The sequence below is a fragment of the Rhea pennata genome, chromosome 1, assembly GCF_028389875.1.
Source record: "Rhea pennata isolate bPtePen1 chromosome 1, bPtePen1.pri, whole genome shotgun sequence".
NCBI lineage: Eukaryota > Metazoa > Chordata > Aves > Rheiformes > Rheidae > Rhea > Rhea pennata.
The window spans coordinates 77,992,890-78,016,539 of NC_084663.1; the positions used below are offsets into that span (position 1 = coordinate 77,992,890).

The 23,650-nt window shown below is 37.2% G+C and overlaps 1 protein-coding gene across 1 annotated transcript in view; it reads left to right on the forward strand.

Annotated features, from left to right (window-relative positions):
• ATXN10 (ataxin 10) overlaps positions 1-23,650 on the forward strand; it is a 108,965-nt gene that overhangs the window by 39,352 nt on the left and 45,963 nt on the right. The window contains exons 6-9 of the mRNA XM_062570825.1: positions 803-883; positions 7,671-7,836; positions 12,227-12,335; positions 15,728-15,897. Coding sequence (XP_062426809.1) covers positions 803-883; positions 7,671-7,836; positions 12,227-12,335; positions 15,728-15,897 — 526 coding nt within the window. The remainder of the gene's footprint in view (positions 1-802; positions 884-7,670; positions 7,837-12,226; positions 12,336-15,727; positions 15,898-23,650) is intronic.

The window sequence follows — 23,650 nt, forward strand, 5'->3', positions numbered from 1 at the left end:
ATATGTTTACTTGTATATTTAACAGTTATTACTTCTAGAAATGTAATTTGAAGCAAAAATATTTACTCTGTTTAGTGTGGGGTTTTTCTGCTTAGTTTTTTTGTAAAGCTGAGACTACATAGCTGGATTGAAATTAGATGACTAACATTTCTTATTGACTGCTATGAATGATGCTCGTGAAGATGATTAATATAAACGTTGGCGTTGCCAGAAGAGTAGATCATAACTGCGAGGTGCTGCTTTGACAGTATTCAGAAGTTAGAATGTGACATAGGCTGAGATCCTTGTTACACAAAAGGAGTGGTTTTGGTAGTTTAGGATTACTTTGCTGCTGGGCATCTGACAAAGCTCTGCTGCTTGTTAGAAACTCTTTTGAAAGGAAAAATTGTTTGGGCACTTCCTTTGATTCTTCGTTGGGCTCAAAAACAGTCTTCTGATGAATAGCACATTTTTCAAACTTGTATTTTGGCTTTTGCTGAGATATATGAAGAGTTGGACTGACCATTTATTATTTGAATGGTTGTGTGCCTTTTCTGTAACCAGCGAAAAACTTTAACTAGCTTTCCTTCATTTGAATAAAAGTATGCTTGATAGGAAATGCCCATTGCTGTAATAGGGAAAATACCAGGAGAACAATGCGTAATTAGTTTGTGGTAAGTCGTATTACTTAGCAAATAGGACTAGACATGTATTACATGACTATCTACAAGTAAAAATAATCAGCACCTGGTAGAGTAAATGTAAACGATGTTTTCTTTATAGAACTAGTAATTCATTTTTCTCTTTCTCTCTTTCACTTTAGGTTCTTGATTGTTACAGACCATTTGCTGAAATGTCCAGAGTTGGTAGAAGCCCTCTATGCCAAACTGAGCAATCAAGAAAGGTAACCCCAAAAACCAATGTGGCTTTTAGTATTTAGCATTCCATATAGAGTATCCTGTTCACATGATTGAAAAACTGTGTGGTTTCATAGTTGGCACAAAATCTCTAAATACATGTTTCTATGTCAGTAATGGTTTTAAATTGGTTGGTTAACATTACAGCTTAGCCACAACTGGCAGTGATTTATGTAGGGTTGCAGAATCCAGGTTGGCGCCATTGCTCAATAAAGAAATACTTCAAAAAAAAAAAAAAAATCATGCCTGTGCCTTGATTTCAGAAGAGCACCACACCCTGCAGTATTTTACAGCTGTATTTGAAATGTACTCAGCTGTTCAATACTGCTGGTGTAATTACAAGAAATTATAAGGAAGCCTGATATACTAACTTTACTAAAGCTGGATGTCTACCTAACACTGGTTAGCAGAAGCTAAAAAATGTAGATGTGAAGATGACTATGATTACTTATAGTATTTCCTTTATTAAAAAAATTCTAAATGTTAAAAAAACCTCTTCAATCTAGAAAGAGAGTAACTGTCCTTCAAGTATTTGGATAAAAGTGTGCTGAATTGATGGAAAATGGCCATTGTTATAGTAGAAAAAAATACTCATTTACATTTGCTTTAATAAAGAATGGGGAAAGATAAAGTTTATTTTAAGTTAGAATAACAAACACTTGGAAAGTTCCTGTCTACAGATTTTGCAGGTAGAAACAAAGCAGTAAACAAAGCTGTCTCTTGTCATATTTTTTGTTTGTGCTCTTCTTTCTGTGACTAAAACCGCAGTGTTATTAGAAAAGGTTGCTCAGGTACTGACTGGAGATTATAAAGAAACAAAAGGAATGGCAGGTAAAGAAGGAATATGATCGGTTTGAAAATGGTAGGTAAAATACAGTTAATATGTAAGTATAGGATGTAAAGAAAGGGATAGGAATGACAAAGAGGAAAAAAAAAATTCTCCTTTGTTCATGCTGATCAAGTGGGAGGGAGTATGAGCTGTGTCCTTACTGTTTGTAGAAATATGGGTTCTGTAACCAGATAGTTACTTGGAAAGACTATATTAAAGGAATGAGCTAGGTTTCTTACTTTCATGGGAAGTCATGATTTTCCCCCTTTCCTTCCCTCCCCTCTTACTTCCCATTCAGAATGGCCAAGACTGTGTTAAGTTAATAATTTGTTCTTAGAACAACGGATAACTTTGTACATATAAACAGTTTCTAGAAAGGTCTCAGATGGCTGTCCTTGCGTGTACCATGCTACTTAGGGTGTGGTACTACTTTGGCTGAAAGGCATTTTGTGTAGGTGTATGGATGTTCATGCTGGATGGCTAGTCACAGGATATTCACCAAATTTACCAATTGCAAGGGTTTTACAACTCAAAGTTAACTGTGTTGAGTAGACTTTGGGCTCTTCAGAGACCTCCTTGGAGGAATCTCATGGGTTAAGGCCCTAGAAGGAAGGTGGGTCCAGGAGAGCTGGCTAATATTCAAACATCACTTCCTCCAAGATCAAGAGTGGTGCATCCCTATGAGTGAGAAGTGCAGCAAAAGGGGCAGGAGACCTGCATGAGTGAGCAAGGAGCTATTGGCCAAATTCAGACAGAAGAAAATACACAGAATGTGGTAGAGGGGACAGTTTACCTGGGAGAATTATAGGAATGCTGTCAGAGTATGTAGAGATGTGATGAGGAAGGCTAAGGCCCAGTTGAAATTGAGTCTTGAAAGGGATGTCAAGAACAACAAGAAGGGCTTCTTCAAATACATCAGCAGCAAGAGGAGGACTAGGGAAAATGTGGGCCTGCTACCGAATGGGGCAGGGGCCCTGGTGACAAGGACTACAGAGAAAGCAGAATTGCTGAATGCTTTCTTTGCTTCAGTCTTCACTGCTAAGCGCAGCCCTCATGAATCCTGCAGCCTGGAGGCAAGGGATAAAGTCTGGAGAAGGGAAGAGTTTCCTTTGGTTGAGGACTAGAGATCTTCTGGGTAAGCTTGAATGGGTAAGCCACAAATCCATGGGCCCTGATGTGATGCACTCACAGGTACTGAGGGAGCTGGCAGATGTTGTTGCCAAGCCACACTCCATCATCTTTGAAAGGTGTTAGAGAACTGGAGAGGTGCCTGAGGACTGGAAGAAAGCCAGTGTCACCCCAATCTTCAAGAAGGGCAAGGAGGAGGACTCCAGGCAACTATAGGCCAGGCAACCTCACCTCCATCCCTGGAAAGGGAATGGAACAGCTCCTTCTGGATGTCATCTCCAAGCATGTGAAGGAAAAGAAGGTGATCACGAGTAGCCAGCATGGATTCACCAAGGGGAAATCCTGCTTAACCAGTCCGATGGCCGCCTGTGATGGAATATCTGGCTGGGTAGATGAGGGGAGAGCAGTTGACATTGTATTCCTTGACTTCAGCAAGGCTTTTGACACTGTCTCCCATAACATCCTCCTAGAGAAGCTCAGGAAGTGTGGGTTAGACGAGTGGAGAGTGAGGTGGATTGAGAACTGGCTGTAAGGCAGAGCTCAGAGGGTCTTCATCAGTGACCTGGATGAAGGGACTGAGTGCCTCCTCAGCAAGTTTGCTGAAGATACCAAGCTGGGAGGACTGGCTGATACACCAGAGGGCTGTGCTGCCATTCAGGGAGACCTGGACAGGCTGGATAGCTGGGCGGAGAGGAACCTCCTGAGGTTCAGCAAGGGCGAGTGCAGAGTCCTGCACCTAGGGAAAAATAACCCTAGGCACCAGTACAAGCTGGGGGCTGACCTTCTGGAGAGCAGCTCTGCAGAGAAAGACCTGGGAGTGGTGGTGGACAACAGGTTGACTGTGAGCCAGCAATGTGCCCTTGTGGCCAAGGAGGCCAATGGTATCCTGGGGAGCATTAGGAAGAGTGTTGCCTGCAGCCCTGGTGAGGCCTCATGTGGAGTACTGTGTCCAGTTCTGGGCTGCCCAGTACAAGAGATACATGGAGCTACTGGAGAGAGTCCAGCATAGGGCTACGAAGATGATCAGAGAGATGGAGTATCTGCCCTATGAGGAGCGGCTGTGAGAGCTGGATCTGGCGAAGAGAAGACTTGGAGGGGATCTTATCAATGTGTATAAGTACCTGAAGGGAGGGTGTCAAGGGGATGGGGACATGCTCTTCTCAGTTTTCCCATGCGACAGGACAAGAGGCACTGGGCAAAAGCTGAACCACAGGAAGTTCCGCCTGAACATGAGGGGTAATTTCTTCACTGTGAGAGTGACAGAGCCCTGGAACAGGTTGCCCTGAGAAGTTGTGGAGTCTCCTTCTCTGGAGATATTCAAAGCCCGCCTGGATGCAACCCTGTCTACCATGCTGTAAGTGACTCTGCTTGAGCAGAGGGTGTTGAACTAGGTGATCCCCGGAGGTCCCTTCCAACCTCACCTATTCTGTGATTCTGTAATAGCAAGAGAAATACAGAACTGAAATGCTTGAGGGCTTTTTTTTTTTTTTTTTTTTTTTTTAAGGATGCTCAACTATTTGCATCTTTAAAACTTACAGATATGGTTATTTCATGTAAAGTGTTCTCAGTGAATGATGAGCCATTGGCAGAATCACCAGTAGTGATATGGACACTCAGACAGAATAATTGGCACAGCTTCCTGCTTAGGTTCAGCTGCATTGCTGTTGGTGTCAATATTGTGGCGGGTTTGTATTCTTTGTAGTGCTTTCAGAGGTTAAATAGCTGAAGGAGAACTGGATTATATTCCTCCATGAATATAATGATAATTTTTTAGTCAGACCATGGTGGGTGGATCTTTATGAAACACTGACTTCTAGAAACAACTGATAGTACTTGAGTAAGAAATCAGCCAGTTGGTACCTGTAGACAGTTGTAAGAACTAAACCAACAAAATGATCTGAACATCTACTCTGAGAGGTGGTGACAGGGTCACGAGCAAGCTGGCAGAAAACCTTTCATAATTGGATACAATCGGAATCTTTTGGGTGAATCTGAGAAGATCAGATAACTGAAATGTAGTAAAGACAGAACGCACTCAACTGGAAGAGATTAGAACACAACCCTGCGGGAAAGCAAATTTAGAGGTGAAAGACCAATAGAGTAGGAAATAAACTTAGGGCATATCTCTTGTCTCAATGAACCCTCCTTTCAAATATTACATCGCAAAGCAATGAAAAATGATGGGATTTCCTGTGGAGGCCATCACATCTACCCAAGATCAGAGCAGAGGGAGTATTCAAGGTGAGAAAGTAGGAAGACAGTCATAGTAATCAGAGGCTTATTAGGAGGGAGGGAGCACTGAGTGTAGGCTACACCTGGTTTAGGCAAAAAGAATTTTATTGGCATACCACATGTCAGCAAATATATATGCAAATAGAAGAGTCAGAAAGTAGGAAGAAAAATGTCTTCAATTTACTACCAAAAATAGCAGGGCTTTCTTCTTGAACATACCTTCACACAGTGGATCCTAGTAAAGAGTGTTTTCCAACACAACAGTTGTGTTTTAACTCTACCTAGATGTGAGGCATTTTTTCTAAGAGCTCTAAAGCTATAGCAGCCTTAGTGTAAATACCTGTTGATTCTGGGGATGGTAAATGACCAACAGACAATCTTTGTTTAAACCTCATAAATACTGTGAAGAAGATAGAAGGCTAGAAAAAAACCCAGTCTTCAGACATTACACAAAATTATCAGATATTGAACTGAAAGTTATGAAAATTCATAACAAGACATACTGAAACTGGCACAAATGGTTGTCATATTTGACAGGCTGAAGAAGTGTTGTGAGATGAAAACTAAATCTGCAAATGAGAGCTTGTTTGAGCAAAATAACTTGGAAAGATTGTAGGGAGTCTTGGAAGAGGACTGACAGAAACAATAGAAGCAGGGAATGTAAGGGAGCTCACACTAGAACAAAAAGTGTTGCTCTCAGGAAACTCTTGGCTAAGTGGCAAGACTTGCTTGAAATTCAGTGGAAGGATGGGCATGTCCTGAATGACTGTGCCTGGAAGAAAACTCAGAAACAGTTTTAGCATGTGAATGCTCAAAGAGAACGGGAATCTTCGAAAGGAATTACATACAGGTGGTGTTTTCAAGTCACTTCTGTTTCTTTGGAAGGATTATGATTATGCAAGAAGGCACATCATTATATTACTAGAGGAAGAGTAATGCAAAAAGGGGTTAGGAAGCTGTTTCCTTATTGGCAATAATTTTCTGTGTATTTGGATTATTAGTTCAGGTACATCTGATTGAATTTCTGTTACGCAGGAGATGATACTGTTTTGGAATCTGTGAGCAGACTGTTTTCTTAGCTGAGAATACCTGAAAAGGTTTAAACTCGACAAGAATTTCCGTCTTGAATATGGATTGCACGTCTGTGCACTCTGCCTGATTTTAACATAGTATGCCAAATCCGAAAACATTCATACAGTCTGGGATGCTGGGCAACCTACCTCTGGTAGTTTGTATATGAGCAAGTATACAGTACCCTACTTTAACCTGTAGAACAAACATGAGTGTTTTGTTTTGGTGCTTCTTCACCTACAAAAGTAAAGCCTGTAAGAGGGGTTAGCAGTGTTTGACAATGTTTTCTCACGAGTCCTTTTCTCAAATATATTGACTACATTTCTGTGCTATCGTGTTGAAAAGGCTTTTTGTGTTCATTCAGATAATTGTTTAATTCAGCTATATTAATAGTGTGTAAGTTAGTTTAGCAAGAACTGAGTAACTCTATTAATATAGGTGGGGGTTTTGAGGTTAATAAAGCAGTGATCATGCTTTTTTCTGCAGAAAAAGACATTTTTCTTCCCGTGTGACAGCTTGCTTGGTAAATTAAAAAAAAATGAACTGCTTCATATGTTTAAATGTCAGTCCTTCCATTGCAAATATTTTGCAATGGAATTACAAATATTTTAGTTAAGAAAACTCTGAGCCTGCTCTTGGATTCATTCAAGAAAAAGAGCTTTTTCAGGTTGAGAGAATTACAGTGTAACCTCACTAATCTGTGTTCTCTGCTGAAGTTTAACAGGGAAGCTGTAGTAGGGCCACTGCCATGTTAATGTTCTGTTTCCTCAAAATACTCTGTTGAGAGTTTACCATAACAACATGAAGGAATATCAGAAATAAAACAACATTAAAGCTGTTAAAATAAATGTCTCAGGGACATTTTATAGAGGAACTTCTTTATGTATCCTTTTAGTGGTTAGTTTAATACACTGAATAACTCTCAGTAGGAAAATGGATAATTAACTTGAATTTATTATAGTCTATCTAGTGGCAGTTATGAAAGAGCTGCATAGAACTGAGCATAAATAACAATTTTTTTTTCTCCTGGTTCTGATCAGAATTGTTTTAGGTTGGAAAGTAGAGTTAGTGAAAGACTACATGTAAGGCAAGGGCTGTGAAAAGATAGTGTTTTCAAACAGAAGCTGTCAAATAGTTTATTTTCTTGAATTTAACAACAGCTTTTAAAAGCTGTTTCGGTGGAAATTTTAGACATAAGCATATGCAGTCACTGTAATTTTATGTTAGGACATAAAAATTTAGAAATGGAAATAGACTTGTGGAAAAATAGGAATTTCACTGACTAGATTGTATTAATTGTATGCTGAATTGAATTTAATGCTGTGCAGAAATAAACTAACATACATGGTGAACAGGAACTGATCGTCAGTGCTTTTTAAGATTTTTTTTAATATCAAATTTGTTAATAAATTCTAATTGTTTGTATCATTTTTATAAAAACCATATCTGCATATTCTACTGTTAACTTTATATGGCTTAGTGAATTTGGTTAACAAGTTGTTTTCTAATTCTAGAGTTACTTTGTTAGAGCTGATAATGGCAAAAATAAGTGAGAAGAACCCTGTTACCAATGAAGAAATGATTGTGTTCTTGAGACTTGCTGACTTCCTTGCAGGCTGTTTCCAGGAGAAGTGTCAAGCTGTGCTCAAGTTAACTTCTGCATCAGATAACAAAAATGAGGTACAACTGATAAAACATTATAGTGCTGAAGTCTGAAGTGATGATTCTGCATTGCTGCTAGTACATGAAATCACAAAATTTATGTTTCAATGTTTCCTTTATATTGGTAAAGCACTGGCAGTGTTCACTGGTAAATTTGTAAGACAATAGGCAAGGATTTGGAGATGAGATTTTGGGAATTTGAGGATGTCAGAGGATTCAGTCGAGGTAAAAATTCATCTACCATGTAAAATATCTCAAAACTTAAATTTATAATAAAAGAAAAGTTGAAGTTGTCAGATATTTTGGGATTTTATTGTGCTTCTACTAGGGGCTCACTTCTATGATTATTTTACTGTATGAAATAATTTTATTCAACTATGAATCCAAACTTTATAAGTTTTTGTATATATGGAAAGAGAACAGCACCTCTGATTTTTTTTTTCTTTAAATTAGTTTAAATAAAACTAAATATAGTAATTTTTTTCCCTAACAGTGCAAAACTATTTTTTTTTTTACTTAAATAGATAGACACATCATAAAGTTCCCAAATACGGTTCTTTGAACTTGCAGTTGGCTGTTCACATGGCAGGTGTTCCCAGGCTGTCTGGAACTCAGAACACCAAATTCTGATCACAGAAATCTGTGTGATGTGTTTGTGATCAGCTCAGTACAGGCGCAGCTATCTGCAAAGTGCTAGTGAGGGCTTTTTAGTCCCTGACTGTTTTCTCCATTCCCTAACAATTTGGGGCTGCATGATGAGCTTTGCATGGTTCTGATATGGCAGCGCTCCTGGGGCTGTTTAGGTCCACAACCTCAAGTTGCACAGCTTTCTGGGCTCCTGGTGGCAGGCAGCTCCTGTCTCCAGCACCCAGGCACTCAATCCAACTCCAGTCCACTTGGATGGGATCTGTTATTGCCTCAGACTTAATGAACCAGTTCTACTGAGGATGGCCACAATTTTCCCTTTGCAAGCTAAACAGGAAGGCTTTTATGGGTCACAAATGGCTTGTGGGCTGTGCTTTGGGAGCTTCTGATGCAGGGCTGAGTTCTAGATGGCCTTATTTTATTCCCTTATGAAGTATCCAAGAGCTGCTGGCTACTTGCCATACCATATAGTACAATAAGGAGGTTTAGACCATCTAAGGGTAGAGATCTTTTAAAATAATCTGTTCTTCTCCCTCTTACTTTCAATAAACTGCTTAAAAAAAGTACCTAACAATGCCTTTGTGAGTACAGAGAGCAACTGACACCCTAAGCTGTAGTATACTTAAGTGCTCCTGCATTGGGTCACTGTATTCTGAACTGGGGGTGTCAGCTGTATTGCCATCAGTTCTGGATCGCTTCGTATAGAACAAGTTAGATGGAGTTTTGATGTTTTCAGCTGGTGTGAGTTTTCCTTTTCTCCTTAAAAAAAAAAAAAAAAAAAAAGAAAAAAAAAAAAAAAAAAAAAAAAGAGAGAGAGAGAGAGAAAAGAAAAAGAAAAAAATCTATCCAGAAAACTTAGTGTGAGAAACCCTAGTATGGGCTGGACAAAGATGGACTTACTAAAACACTGTTCTAATTTCTTTTGATTCCTTGAGTTCTCACTGATTAGTCATACTTAGTTTCAGATGTGTAATTAATATATTTGCTTAACTGTTAAAAAGTGTTTAAAATGATTGTAGCATTAAAAGATAACATTTTCAGAAAGGTTACATCTGGCTTCCATCCTGTCAGGAGGTGACTGTGGTTTGCTGAAATTATATCACCCAATATGCCTGTAGTGGGAAATATTCTTAAAATAAAATTAACTTGTTATAAATCCAAGCAGAGAAACTCCAAAGAATATCTCTCATAGCTATAGTTTGCAATTAAAATGAAAAAAAAAAAGAAACATCTTTATATGCTTTTATATGATAATGTTAAACAGTGATACAGCTCCCTGATTTGAGGGGGGAATTCGTGCAAGAAGTTTAAATGTACAAATACACATAGAAAGGTCCTATGGAAAGTTAACAAAAATCACTTCATGAGGAAGTGATAGTTGGGTGTGTAAGAAAAATTAAAATGGGAGGCAGGTCATCAACATCAATCTATTCTTATCTGTCCAAGAAAGATAGCTTCCCTTTTTGTCACTCCTTTGTCCCCCTCTCCCGAGAACTCCACTAACCTCTTAGTCTGAGAAATTTTAGAAAATGTAATTAACTACTTTCAGAGAAGGTATCAGCTTGGCAGTAAGAGCTCTCTCTGTTCCCTCTATTTATTTTTTTCTTTTCTTTTTAATCTTTTGTGGTTACTTTCCAAGTATTCTGTGGTTTCAGTTCTTGGAAAAAAACCATTTGTTTGCGCCTTGCAGAAGGTCTCTGTCCAACTTGAAGGTGCTGGGACAGCAGTATTGAGAATACCACTGCGTCAGTTGCCCTGTTAGGCAATGACATTTTATCCTTCTCCTGCATAAGTATGAGATGTGAAAAGTTAAGTAGCACTGTTTGATGGGAAATATGGATCATTTAGTGACTGTAACTTAAGTCACAAATAGCTGAATAAATCAAAAGAAGTGGCAAGAACAGCTTTGAACAAGTGTGAGTGTATATACATATATTTGTGTGTGTGTGTGTATTTACACATAGCACATGCTTGCCATGGGAAAAGAAATATTCCAACTAAAAAACCCCAGAAACTGTTTTTTTTTTCTTACTAGAAACGATCAAAAAAAAGTCAACACTTTCTCTTTGATTATTTAATTTTTTTTTTAGTTTTTGCCTAAGAGTTGTACTTAACTGAAAAAAAATATAATTGTATATGTACAGTCTGTCATTAAAAATGCTTTAGGCAACACCAGTGCTAATAAATGAAACTATTTCTGGGCTTTTTCTTTGACCCTAAAGCTAAATGGCTTGCTCAGGCTGTTTGTACTAATAAGCTGTCTTAGCCTCCAAAACTGGGAAGCCACACTGAAAATGCATTTTGAGAATACCCTTGAACCAGCCTCTCTCACAAACTGTTGTCTGGGTCCCATCTACTGTTTAATTTATTAGGCATATGTGTGTTCTCTAGGCAACCTCGGGTCTTGTAGGTCTCATCTCAAGCCAATGCTTACTTTGCTTCTGTAGTGCTTAAACTAATGTGTAGAATAGTTTCCCGTTATAAGCCTGCTTAGTCAGCTTTCACTAACTTTCAACCATACTTGCAAAAAGGTTCCTATTTAACCCCATGATAAGGAATGGCTTTTCTGGTTCTTGCTTGAAATATGTTAATTTTGAAACTTGTCTATCACTTCCTTATTTACTTCTCAGATTATATCCATATCAACATGGCCATCAGATAAAAACTGCAAATACCTACTTAATGTCCTTGAAATACTGTTGAGCTGTTCTTTGTTTATACTGCAACATTGACCAATATATTTAGAAGCTGATTTTGTACTGTTGAAAGCAATTTATTAAGTAACTTGGCAGGGCTATGACTTGTATACCTGTGTGAGAAAGCAAATTGAAATAAAACTTTTGGCACAACCTAGTACTTAGTGAACATAATTGTTGATGGGTTCAATTATGTTATATTGATTATATGAATTAAAAAATGTTATACTACTGATACAGCCAGAAGTAAATGTCTTTCCATCCTGGTCAAGAAGAAAAGATGGAGATAGTTGCTCTGGTGTATGTATGAGCCTTTTCAAGGCTACTTGCAATTTACATAGCACACCTAGTAAGGAACCAGGTTGCAGTTGCAGTCTTGTTCTCGAGCAATACATGGCATTCCAAGTTATTCTGTAAGTGCTGGATTGTCATTCTAAGCACACATCAACACAACCCATGAAGAAAAAATAGTTCTCTGGTTGAATAAATAATATGCAAATAAAATTGTCTCTCATACCTAACCAAAATACTGCATCTATGATTCCTATCCTATTTACGCAAGAATAATGTAAATTCTCGCAGCCAAAGTTCATTTGACCACAGAACTTTACAGAATTCCTGCGGATAAGAAATTGGTGTCTTGCAGGCGGTGTTTGCGTCTTTAAAGTGGGACACTCCTACTGAATAAACTCAAAGAAAACATTTATACAGAAATAATTTTCTCAGCTAGTAATTTTCTGTATTTCTACTTTTGGAAGCTACTGTGTTTTTGTTAAAATTTTATCCCTTATGGCTCTGTTTTGTTTTCCCCGTGATCTTTCAGGTCACATATAACACTATATTTGACTGTAGAAAAGAAATTATTGCGATATAATACATTATCATTATTCTAGAAAGATATTCCTATTTTACATAAATTTACTCACAATTACTTACATATTGGCAGTTCAAAAGACCTGCTGAGAAACTGAATTGCTGAGAATACTTGTCCTTAAATAGATCATCAGATTTTATGTTAATATGTTATCCTTCATAAAACATTTTCAGAAATGTATTTTCATTTGTAGGAAGCACTGGTTACAATTCGACTTCTTGATGTTCTTTGTGAAATGACATCAAACAACGGACAACTAGAACATCTACAAGCTTCGCCTGGGTTGCTTGAAACAGCTGTAGGTGAGTGAAAAGCCACAGAGTTTATGAACTGCTGGCTCGCTTCAAATCATGGTGCTCTGTGAATGAAAACATGTTTTTCACAACTGATGGTAATTATGATTCTGACATTTTAATAAAATAAATAAATAGGAGATTGAATTAATCTACATTTTCAAATATTTGATTTGTTCCTGGAATTTTTCTGCTGCTCTGCTTGCTCTATTGGCTCCTATAACCCAACAGAGCGTTTATTCAGCTCTCAGCAATGTGCTGTTTATATGGTAGGAATTGTGCAAATTGTGCTGCTTCCTATGTTCTTCCACTGACTGAGTATGTGTGGAAGAACTTTCTCAAGAAGTAGAAATGGGACTTTTCAATGCCTATTCCCTTCTGTTCTCCAAATTTTTGAAAACTGAAACTAAATGTGGATTGAGAGCTTTTAATCAAATTCAATGACTTTTAAATGTTAGTTTGAAAGAAGTTTTCTTTTGCTAAGAAGCAATAAAATAGCAGCTTTAAACACAGAATGAAGCCAGGATGGTCCAAAGAGACTCTAAATACTCAAGGAGAAAGGAGGAAGAAGTGTACATGACCTGTGCTGCCTTAAATAATAGTGCTTTCTGAGACTGATGTCATGCACAGTTTTCTGAGTAACTTGTAAACATTTGATGGATGTTAGAGAATTAATTAAAACTATGTTTTGGCTGAAACAGCTGTTTACAGTAACTCTCTATGTTGAGATGTTCTCAGAGTCCTCTTTTTTAAAAAGAACTCTTATTTTTGCTGATACTCAGGTGAATAGTTTTATAGCTTACGTTAAGTCAAAACAATATATGCTTCGTGTGTGTGTGTTTTAAGGAAACACAAGATGACTACTCATATCTTCTGAATGGTTGTGTAAGTCCCTCAACACAAAGGAACTTTGAGCTGCTGATCAGTCTCGCAAGGTTAGCAGTCTATAGGCCAGTCCTGCAGTCCCTAGCTGTGCATAGACTGACTTTTCTCCCCAGCTGTCTCCAGGCTAATTAAACGTGGGTGTAAACTATAACATTACTTGCTTGTGCGTCCTTCATGGTTCTCAGGCACCTTCAGCCAACAGGACTTTGTCAATTCAGATAGCTCTATTTAAATCTGTCTGCTGGCTACAAAGCTCTTTTAATTCTGTAGTCGTTAGATTAGCAAAATGGATGAAGAACTCTGTTATACATCAGCTAACTCCTGAACTGAGGAAGTTTTAAAAGATTTTCTTTTAATGGAGAGATCTTCTGATGAAGCAGCTCTTCTCTTCAAATAATCTCATGACAAACTGATCTGTTGAAAAAGACTGAGTCTAGATTAGTCTATGGTTACTAGAAAATTTGAAAGTTTTAGAAAGGATTAGAAAAATAATGATGCATCAACTAAGGAATGTTCTTCTATCTTCAGTAGAAGGGCAGTACTAAGTTAGACAGCGATACTGCAGTTTTGGTATCTTTAGCACTATTAATAATGTGATTGCACAGTGTTTGGATAGTATCACCAGGGAGGTGGTCTTTTGAACTAAGGAGTTCAATGGAAGGATTACTCTTCGGGATTACAAGGAAGAATGGCAGACTGAAGTGTTCAGTTGAGAGAATGGGTGACATCCCAGCAGGCAGCTGTGTTTTGTTGGATGTGCCCTATTTGAGAGGAGCACTTTTCTCTTGCGATTGGCATCATACGTGGAAGGTGACTGCTGGCTGTCTTCTTTTGCTTCACCTCTTTATCCAGATCAGATAGATAGGTTTGTTCCTCATTTCATTTTGTCTGCACTGTAGTGAAATGAGAAGGGTGGGGGTGTTTGGGGGTTTGGTGTTTTTTTTTTTTTTTAAAAAAAATTTTTTTTTTTTTTTTTTTAATCTTTCCATTTAGGAGCCCCTTTTGTGGGCAGGACACAGATTAGGAAGACCACTAAACTTTTTTTGTGTTCATGTGCAAGGAAGATACTAGGACCAAAAGGAAAAGAAGCCTAAAGTTAATGTCCCAAGAAGGATGTCTATTCTCATGCTTTTACATGAGCCAATGAATTTCTGTGAGAGAAGATTGAATTAAATGCTGTTTTCTGATGACATTATTTAGGAGCTACTAGCCTTAGATTGTTTTTCATCTTTCCAGTGGTCAGGAGGTGGTTTTGTTCTGCCCAGTTCTAAAAACCTGAATGAAGAGAAGTGGTAGCTCTCATACAGGAGGCCAGTAGGCTTTATTAAAGCATAGCATTAAAAAAAAATCCAACTTTTTGAAAACTACCAAAAAATTAGTTACCTATTTATACTGTCATGAAGACACTGAGATTTTTCATCAGCCATCTGTGATTGAAACAGTAATATGAGGACCTGTAAAGTTTCTTCTAATGCAAATCCAGGAAGTCAATTGTCCATTTCACTTCGAATGTTGTCACCTCTGGAGCAGAAGGAGCATAGGCCTTCATTACTGTTTTACCCTATACCATAACCTAATTTTGCTACATCTTTATTGTTCCAGTGCAAATTGCTTGTAGCATCTTTGGGAAGATGTTACGCTGGGCCAGTTATTAGTATTGCAGGGCTCTTGGGGGAAAATATTTATATTTTTAATGTTTGGATTTTTTTAATATAGGCACAACTTCTAGTAAATTAACTTCTCAGCTGTATGGACTATCAGATGTTCGTGCAACTTCAACTTTTTCTGGATGTGGTCTTTTTATGAAGTGCTGTTTTCACACATTCTAGTTTCCCTTCTTTCGCATTTCTTTCTGGACTGACTGTCCTACATGTTTGTTTAGGTCTTCTAAATGGACAGAAAAAGAGAAAAATCCTAGTTGCTCTAAAACAGCATTTAACCTACGGGAGCATTAGTATTTCCCAGCTGACAGGATTATGATAGTCAGTCAAGGATCTGTGATGGTGATGCAAGGTGCTAGATGAACTGCAAATCTTTTCTCCCCCTACTGAACTCAAAACAGACTGGAGAACAGGACAAAGTAATTCCATAATTAGTATGTGTTGCTGTGAGGAGCTTGAACTAAAGTAAGTTTTCTAGATAAGTTCTGTTTTTCAAACAACAAAGCAAACACCGGATTGTATTTATAGTGTCAGAATCACGAACAGTTCATAAGTTCTGACACTGCAGGTGGAGATGGATGGAATCAGCCTTCATACACTATATCTGAGCTAGGCCTATATGTAAAAAGGATGTAAAAATACCTTCTGACTTTGAGACACCCTCATATGGTTGTACTAAAACAAAGTAAGATAACAAATTAAGAAAATAAATTCTCAAAATTCTTTAGACGTATTGCTCAATATCTGAAATTTTTTTCATTAACTTTGAAACTAATAATTTTAAAATGGCAGTAAAGTGCTGTGCAGAGACTAATTTTCATGTAGTAATTTATTAAAATATTTTATTTTCTTCAGATACCCTGAGATTAACTCATCTTGCTGGGAAACAGGCTGTAAATATTTTCACTGCCATACATGCTATGACAGAGCAGGAGGAAATTTCACATCCAGCTGTGGATTTTAAATCTCATCTCATTCGTTTGATTGGAAATTTGTGTTACAAAAATAAGGAAAACCAAGACAAGGTAAATTATCTTTTTCTTTTTCTTTTTTTTTTCTCCCAAAACTCTGATATGTAAACAGATGCATACATCTGTTTACGACTTTAATCACTGATTAAAATATACCTTTGATCTACAAACAGGTTAAAATCAGTGCTGCAAAAAGCAAGCAACTGCCTTAGTATTTGAAAAAAATCAAGTTTATGCATATTTTCTATAGTAGATATATTAACTTTATAATAACAATGTAATGTCAATCAGTCTGCATCTTTTTTCTGTCCTGTAGTCTGCAAAGCTATAGGACAGGTCTATTTCCTTTATTTTCATTTAAGATGAAAATATCTCTGAGACTAAACCTCAGCCAGACTTTGAAAGAAAATGAATGGGAATTGCTGCTTGAATTTCATTTTTAATCTTTGAATTTGCTTTTTTATTCTTTTATTCCTCTTTTTTTTATTATTATTTCCTTTTCTGTACTGTGCTGTAATTTATCTGCCACTTTCTAGATGTAGATCTGCTTGCATCACTTTGAATCTTTTGTCTTTAGAATTCCTTTTTGGAAAGTTAGTCTTGCTTCCTCAGAGAGGAAAAGGGAGGAACAGCAGCATGTTTCTGACTATGAAATCCTTTCTCTGAATATAATACAATATGCTACTTTCCTCTAGACATTATAGACTAACCTAATTTCGACAAGAAAAGCCATCATGAAAAAATGTCTTATGATGCATTGCAGAATATCGTGGAAGTTACTCTTCTTACTTGTCCTAAGCAAAACTATGTTGCTTAATACAATGACTTCAGCTTTGTGAAAACTTTGTTTCTCTAGTTCTTGATTGTGGGTTTCTCATTTTAGAGAATAGAGAATATAATTGTTTTCTGAATTTAAATCAAAAGCTTTCATCTGCTTTCAAGGAACCAGTTTCTAGGCTAGAAAATGCAAATTATAAAAGAAGGGTTGTATCAGAGAAGGAGTAAAGGAGATGCAGAGTATTTTTACTTCTTTCTTAAGGTACACAAATGAGACCCATGTCAGCAAGTACCAAATATACAGCAATTAATGCTGCTTTACTATGCCAGCAGTTTCTAATGATGAGATAATTTGAGTCTAATTGTATTTTGCCAGGAAAATCTGGAGACACTGAATATTGAAAGATCAATCTTTGTTAGCAGCTTCTGTTTCCTAAATATTTTTCCTGTTATTATTATTTTACAGACCTTGTGACTTTATTTTACAGAGTCTTTTCTTTTGTACTGTACAAATCTGGCTTCAACTGCTGCAGTGCCTACCAAGGTAGACTTTTTACAATGGCAGCAAGCTGTTTTCAGACTCTGTGGGAGGGGGGATTTCAGCTCTTCCCTTTCTTTCTGGAGGGCAGAGATGGAAAATCTCAGCAATGCTGCTCTCTTGGATTGACAGTTGCTACTAATGTAGCCACACAGATGGAAAATTCATATTACTCTATGTAATAAATGATATTAATATTTCTGAATAGTATTACTAATCCTATTAATCACTTTGGGTTTGTATAGTTGTCTGTGACCCTTTATGATGTAGGAGGTGCTTGTGGAAGTGAACTGCGTTTTAGTGGGCAAGAATACCTTATAGCAGGGGGAATGGGGGTTTTGCTTTCGTTTTTAAAGGGTTGATTTACTGCTTATTGTGCATTTTGACTAGGATTTTCAAAGGCCCTGGAGCAATTAGGCAAGCAGACTTACTGTTTTCAATGGAAGCTGGGTATTTACTTGCCTTAAATTGCCTGGAAATATTATTGCTTTACGCTGTCTTGAAAGTTACTTAGATTCCTCTGTGTGATATCATGGGACATTACTGTGCCATTGAAATTTCAGAAATGCCAATACTATAATATCGTGTATGCGCCTTCAATATATTTCATGCATTTTAAATTGGCTCCAATAAAAGGACTTTTCACTTTCAAGGCAGTTTGCATATATGAATGCATGTTTGTGGAAAGAGAGCAAATAGCATACCATTGCACAAATCTGAAAACAGAAGCTTTGAGATATGAATGATTTTTTTCAAAGTGGTGCTTGGGTCAGACCTAGAACCAAATGAAAAGGAAATTAGTTCCTGATTTCCATGTCTTTTCAGAATAATATCTCACAAATGCAAGATTTCTGTGTATAGTATTATATTTACACAGCATTTACTTACTGCATTCAATCAGAAGTAATGAAATACAAACTAGATTGTGTCTTATATGGCAAATGAGTGCTTGGCCAACACCTCTGAGAGATCTTGGGCTATTTGCTGTTGCTTTTGTGTGATTTACCATGTAAATTATAGCCACAAGCTGAAGAAGTGACTTTTTCTTCACTTTTGTTGGTTGCCTGGCATTAAAGGGTTGCACATCAATCATCAGGACTTTTCAACAGCACTGTTAGTGTTCTGATTCTTTTTAATGATCTAGCATTTTCACTTTTTTCTTTAATATTTTCCTATAACTTCTGATCCCAGTAGAGCCCTTCTCCTGGTAACAATGATAAAGCACTAATAAAGGTGCTAATACACTACTAATAATCAAGCATGAATAAAAATACATTGTCTTTATTATTTTCATATAACCTAGTGAATCTTGCTTTGTCTGCCTGACCTCTGAAGACATAAGTAGTCCTCAAAGGGTTTGAATGGTGGCTTGAACTAAGCCCTTTGAGTTGCTGCGCTTAGGAGCTTGCTGTGGAGCTCAGTCACAGCCTGCTTATTCTCTGGGAGATGGATATTGGGCCAGCCCAATGCCACAAGCAGGACGTGTCCTGAAGCATGATGGCTTCAGTAGCCCTGCTGTGTGGAGCAGAAGCAGCAGAGTTAAAGCAGCAGAGAATATCTGTTCCAGGAGGATAATTGCTCTGCAAAGACTACTTCTCTTTCTCTGTTTATGATCTCCACCTGCTATAAAATCAATAATTGCAGGGGATTAGTGCACTCTTTTTTTTGGCAGTGGTGCTAAATCTTGTTGTAGTATTTCAGAACAGAAAGATCTCTTGTTGGAGATTCATTGCTTCTGCATTTCGTGTTTAAAAACCATTCTTTGCTTTTAGAAGAAGTGTTCTTTGGCTTGTGCTCTGTTAGCATTAGGAATGCATTCTTTACATCTTTTCTTCCTCATGGTTTTATTTACACTATTGTGATAAGCTCTTAAGGTACAAGGGAGGGGGAACACATTTAAGCTGTAAACTGAGATGCAATTATTAAAATAGTTGTTGCTAGGCTTACTGCCTGTTTGCATGTTTTGTGAGGCTGGATGGGTTGGTGTTGGTAAGAGATGTGTTTGATGAAATGTTAATTTTGGGCCATTTAACATTGAACAATATAACATTAACAGTATGTGCTGGCTTCTATAATGTGCCTTATATAAACATGGATTGCCGTTGCATATTTTTTACTGAGTGCTGTCATACTTACACATCAGCAACCAGTAACAGTCACTCCTTATAAGGTATGGATGTTTTTTTTTTCTTTTTTTACTGAGCAGCCCTATATTGCACACATGGAAAGGAGAGGAGAACGCACACAACTGCTATACGTAGGACACCAGATGTTGAGCTCATTGCATGTTGAAACTGGGAGTGAATATGCAGTTCTCCTACTGACACTCTCTCTGTAGGAGAAAAAAACATCAAGAGCTACTATCACAGGTGTTGGACAGTGACGTGGTTTGTATTTTGATTTTTTTGTGGCCCTTTCACAGAGGTGCTTTGTATGGTTCTATTAAATGTACTGGAAGGAAGAAGGTGGGTTTTCAAGCTGAGCAAGGAATGGAGGATTTGCCTCGTAGTTGGAGATGAATGAGGTTATTAAAAGGAAAAAGCAAAATTTCTTCCCAGCTCTCCTCTCCTTGTTTGTTTTGCCTTCTTAACATGTCAGTTTTACCATCTGGGAAGAATACATACTGTGTTCTTGTTGGGGGGAGGGAGGGTTGGAAATGTGGGAGACTTTTCTAAGAACTTATTTTCCACTCTCACTTTAAAGCCCAGCTTGGTATGGTCATTCAATATAGTAGAACTGTTTTTGTTAAAGAAACTTCTGAAAGAAGCTTAGTGAAAATGAAGTATAAAAGATACGGTCCTCTGTTACAGAAATCTAACAAATGTAAAACTGGCAGTGGCAATTAATTTGCAGTTATATTTCTTTGTTTACAGGAGTATCTACTGGAAAGTGAGGTGACTAATTCTCTGCCTTACTGTGACAGATTGTAGTTTTCTGCATAACTTTATTTCTTTTCCCTTAGGCTATTTCTTTTTTGAGGCATTTATACAATTTGCCTTGTTTAAAATACTTAAGTTTAATCATATGTATCATCAGTACTTGAAATACAAAGGAATAATGTTGGCATTATTCTGCACTGTTTACCTTCCTTGTGAAGAGAGAGAAATTGCATGGACTTAAATAACATAATCTTGCTGGAGTCAGTAAATAAGAAATTGAAAGGGAGTAGAAAGCATGATGAAGTTTGATTATGTTTTTTTTTTCTTTCTTTTTCCCCTTGGATTTCACTATTACTGCTAAGATTAAGCTGGGGAACCTGAACTGCGGGGGGTTTCTGTTTTATGAAAGCAGTTCTTGCAGGTTGCAGTTGTCTGAGATAAGCTATATGCTAGACTTAAGCTGTGTTCCTTGCAATGAGGAAGCAGCCAGCTGGCAGAATATCAGTGTGTTGAGATCATTCTGTACTGTTGCCTTTTGAGAGGGATCCTGAAGGGAAAATTTGTGACATTTCTGAATGCAAGGTTAATTCTAAATTTGTAAGAACAAAGCACGCACTTGAATTGGTGCAGTTACCTGTTTGCATTCACTTTGCAGTTTTTAACAGGCTCTTGTCACTGGTAGGGTAAACAGTTCGTTGCTACCTGTTTATTTTGTCTAGCAGTAAAGTTAGTACTCTGAGTCAGTTGGATGTGCATTGAAGAATCTCTGTCCTCTGCAGAATGGTGAATACACACAAGTACATTTTTGAGGTGTCTCTCTTTATCAGCTGCCTATAAACAAAGCTGATTCCCTTAGAGGTAAAGAATGAAATCCACACCTTTATGCCAAGGACATTTTAGATACTGGCAATGCTGATGGATCTAATGAGATGATACTTATCTCAGAATATGTCTGTTTCATTGGCAAAGTTATGTTATGGGAGGTGAGGGGAGGAATGAAGTAGCAGGGTTGTCTTTGGTACCTGTGCCTTGCACCTTCATGCCTGAATGGGATCACTCTGAGGCAAATGATTTGTGAGGGAAATTTTTTGACATGCTTGTTCTTCATTTCAGGTTACAGCAATGCTTTTTCTAATGTAATTGCCCTGTTTTTTGTCAGTGCAGAGTAGAGGAAGGAAGTCTTTTGGGAGAACAAAAAAAGTACTTTTAGAATTAAAAACAATTGTGACAAAAAGAGCAAGTAAAAGGTTTGGATATTGTTTAGTGTAACTTGGATTTTTTTCATATACACTTAAGCCAAAGTGTTTTATATAAGATTAGCTTGCTAATTTGAAAACTCTTCTGCCTGAAAATATGAACAAGATTTGACTTGTTTGGAATTCAGTTTCCCTTTCTTTTCTTCACTGGGGCAGGGTGTGCAATGAATCCAGTTAGAATCTGTTTAGAAAAAGGTGCCAGCGTTCATAGATCAAGTTGTCACAATTTGGATTCTTAACTTAAACCTCTTGCTGTAGTGATATAAAATACAAAATTTCAACCACAGACAAATACCTTGTTTTATTTAACTGTAGATAATTTTTATTTTAAAATACTCCCAGCAGTCCTGATAACAAGTCTTACCCACGTTAACTGCCTCTGTCATGTAAGTTTCTCAAAAAGACTTCATGTTATTTCAGTTCTGTTTTTTCAGGTTTAAATTAAATACTTGAGCTAAATATATTATTCTTGGCATGACATGGCCTGGAGTTACCTACAACAAAGAGCATCCCACATTTAACTATAAATGATGTTGAAAGAGGAGAGAAATAAACCTTGATTTCTTCTTCTAGAAAACTACATAAAAGTGAGTATTATTTTTTCCTGATGTTAAACATCAGCCTAAAATAGAAGAGATTCTTAGCTTAGAGTTGAGAAAAACAAAAAAAGAGGAGCATTTAGGATCTTGATTCTGTGAAGTGGTAGCTCTTGCATGTTTAACTTGATCTTTTAGCTAAAAGTTCTGCATGTTTCCACCAGCTAAAATGTTTGGCTAGGGCAATTCTAATGTTTTAATGCTGTGCTAGATGAGGACAAGAGCATTTTCAGACAGTTGCTGGGCTAAGCCCTTTAATTAATAAGTTTTCTCTGGACATAGCATTGTAAAAGTCAGCAGTAAAATTTAAAGTGGGCTGTCTCACAGAGGTGCTTTAAAATCTTAGGTTTTGCCATGGAAATTAAATCTGTCACCTAACTAGTATTGAGGTGGCACAAATAGAAAAGTGTCTCAGGTTCCAGAGTGTCTTCAAAAATGTCTGCTGTGACATGTTAAGGTAACTGTTTCAAGTCCTTGTCTCATGGCTTTTATACTAGTCCTCAAAATCTCCTGCCAACCTTTTCCTGCACATTTCATGCTAGCTGCATCCCAATCTTGAAGACTAAAATAAGTGCCAAGTCCACTAAAGATTTTCATCAAAATGCTTGAAAATGTTAAAAATCATGAGCTCTGTAAGTGTTGATGCAGTATGATTAATAAAGGAGTTATTTTTCTTTCCCTGAAACCACAGATGTGTTCATAATGTAATCGTTTACAAAGTGCCGAATTATATTTATCCCAGTATTATTCATCTGTTGCTAGAAGAATAATTCAGGGCTTCATTTAGTCAAGCTGCGCCTTTCTAGGCAGCAATTTAATGTTTGTTGTCCTGTTCCTCTCTTCCTCTCTCCCTCACCTCACTCACCCCCCACATCTTTGGCAAATGGTATGTTTGATCCAATTACTGCATGTGACTTGTCTAGTTCATCGTCCTTGTGACTTGCTGGCTCAATTTCACTTGAGATTTTAATCATTGGAGTTTTTCACTTGGGAAGAACTTAAGTACAGTCACAAAGTTTAATGAAGAGCTTTGTTTATTTATGTTCTTAATGACTTTCTAGGTGGTATTTAAATTGCATAGTACATGAAGACATCTTTATATACTAGCTCTCTGGGTATATTCAATGATTAAGTGAAGTCTCTAAGTTGACGTATGCAGGGTACCATACTTCCTATCTAGTACTTATTTTTATTGGTCTACTTTATATGGAGGATTACTGTGATCATCATCTTTTACAAATACAAAGGTCAGTTTGTATATTATTATGTTCATTGTGAAGCATCCTTTTTTAGTAGACCAGACCTTTTTATAAGCGCTTATCCTGAGTGCTGAAACTGATATTTTATAAGCCTGCTTAAAATGAGCAGCTACTGAAAAAGTTCTCCTTCTGATCCAATGCAAACTTTTTTTTTTTTTTTTTTTTTTTTTTTTTTAAGTGCTTTTGGAGTGTCTTTTCTGAAAGGTGTACTGTGTGCCTGTGTGCTAGTCTTGGATACTTGGAGTAATTTCTGTAAATATAAACATGAACCAACATACCTTTATAATGGATGGGATACAGATGTCCTGCAGATATTGCAGGCAGTTCTTAGTGTTTTACCTTTTGGATACATGGACTTTCATGCATGGACATGAGAATTGTTGTCTTGAGCTTTGCAAGCCTGTTCTCTTTTCAAGAATCTCAGCATCTGTTGGGCAAATGGCCTAGTAAAAGCTACTAAAATCAGAAGATGTCTGTTTTCTTAAGCAGATCTTCTTGATCA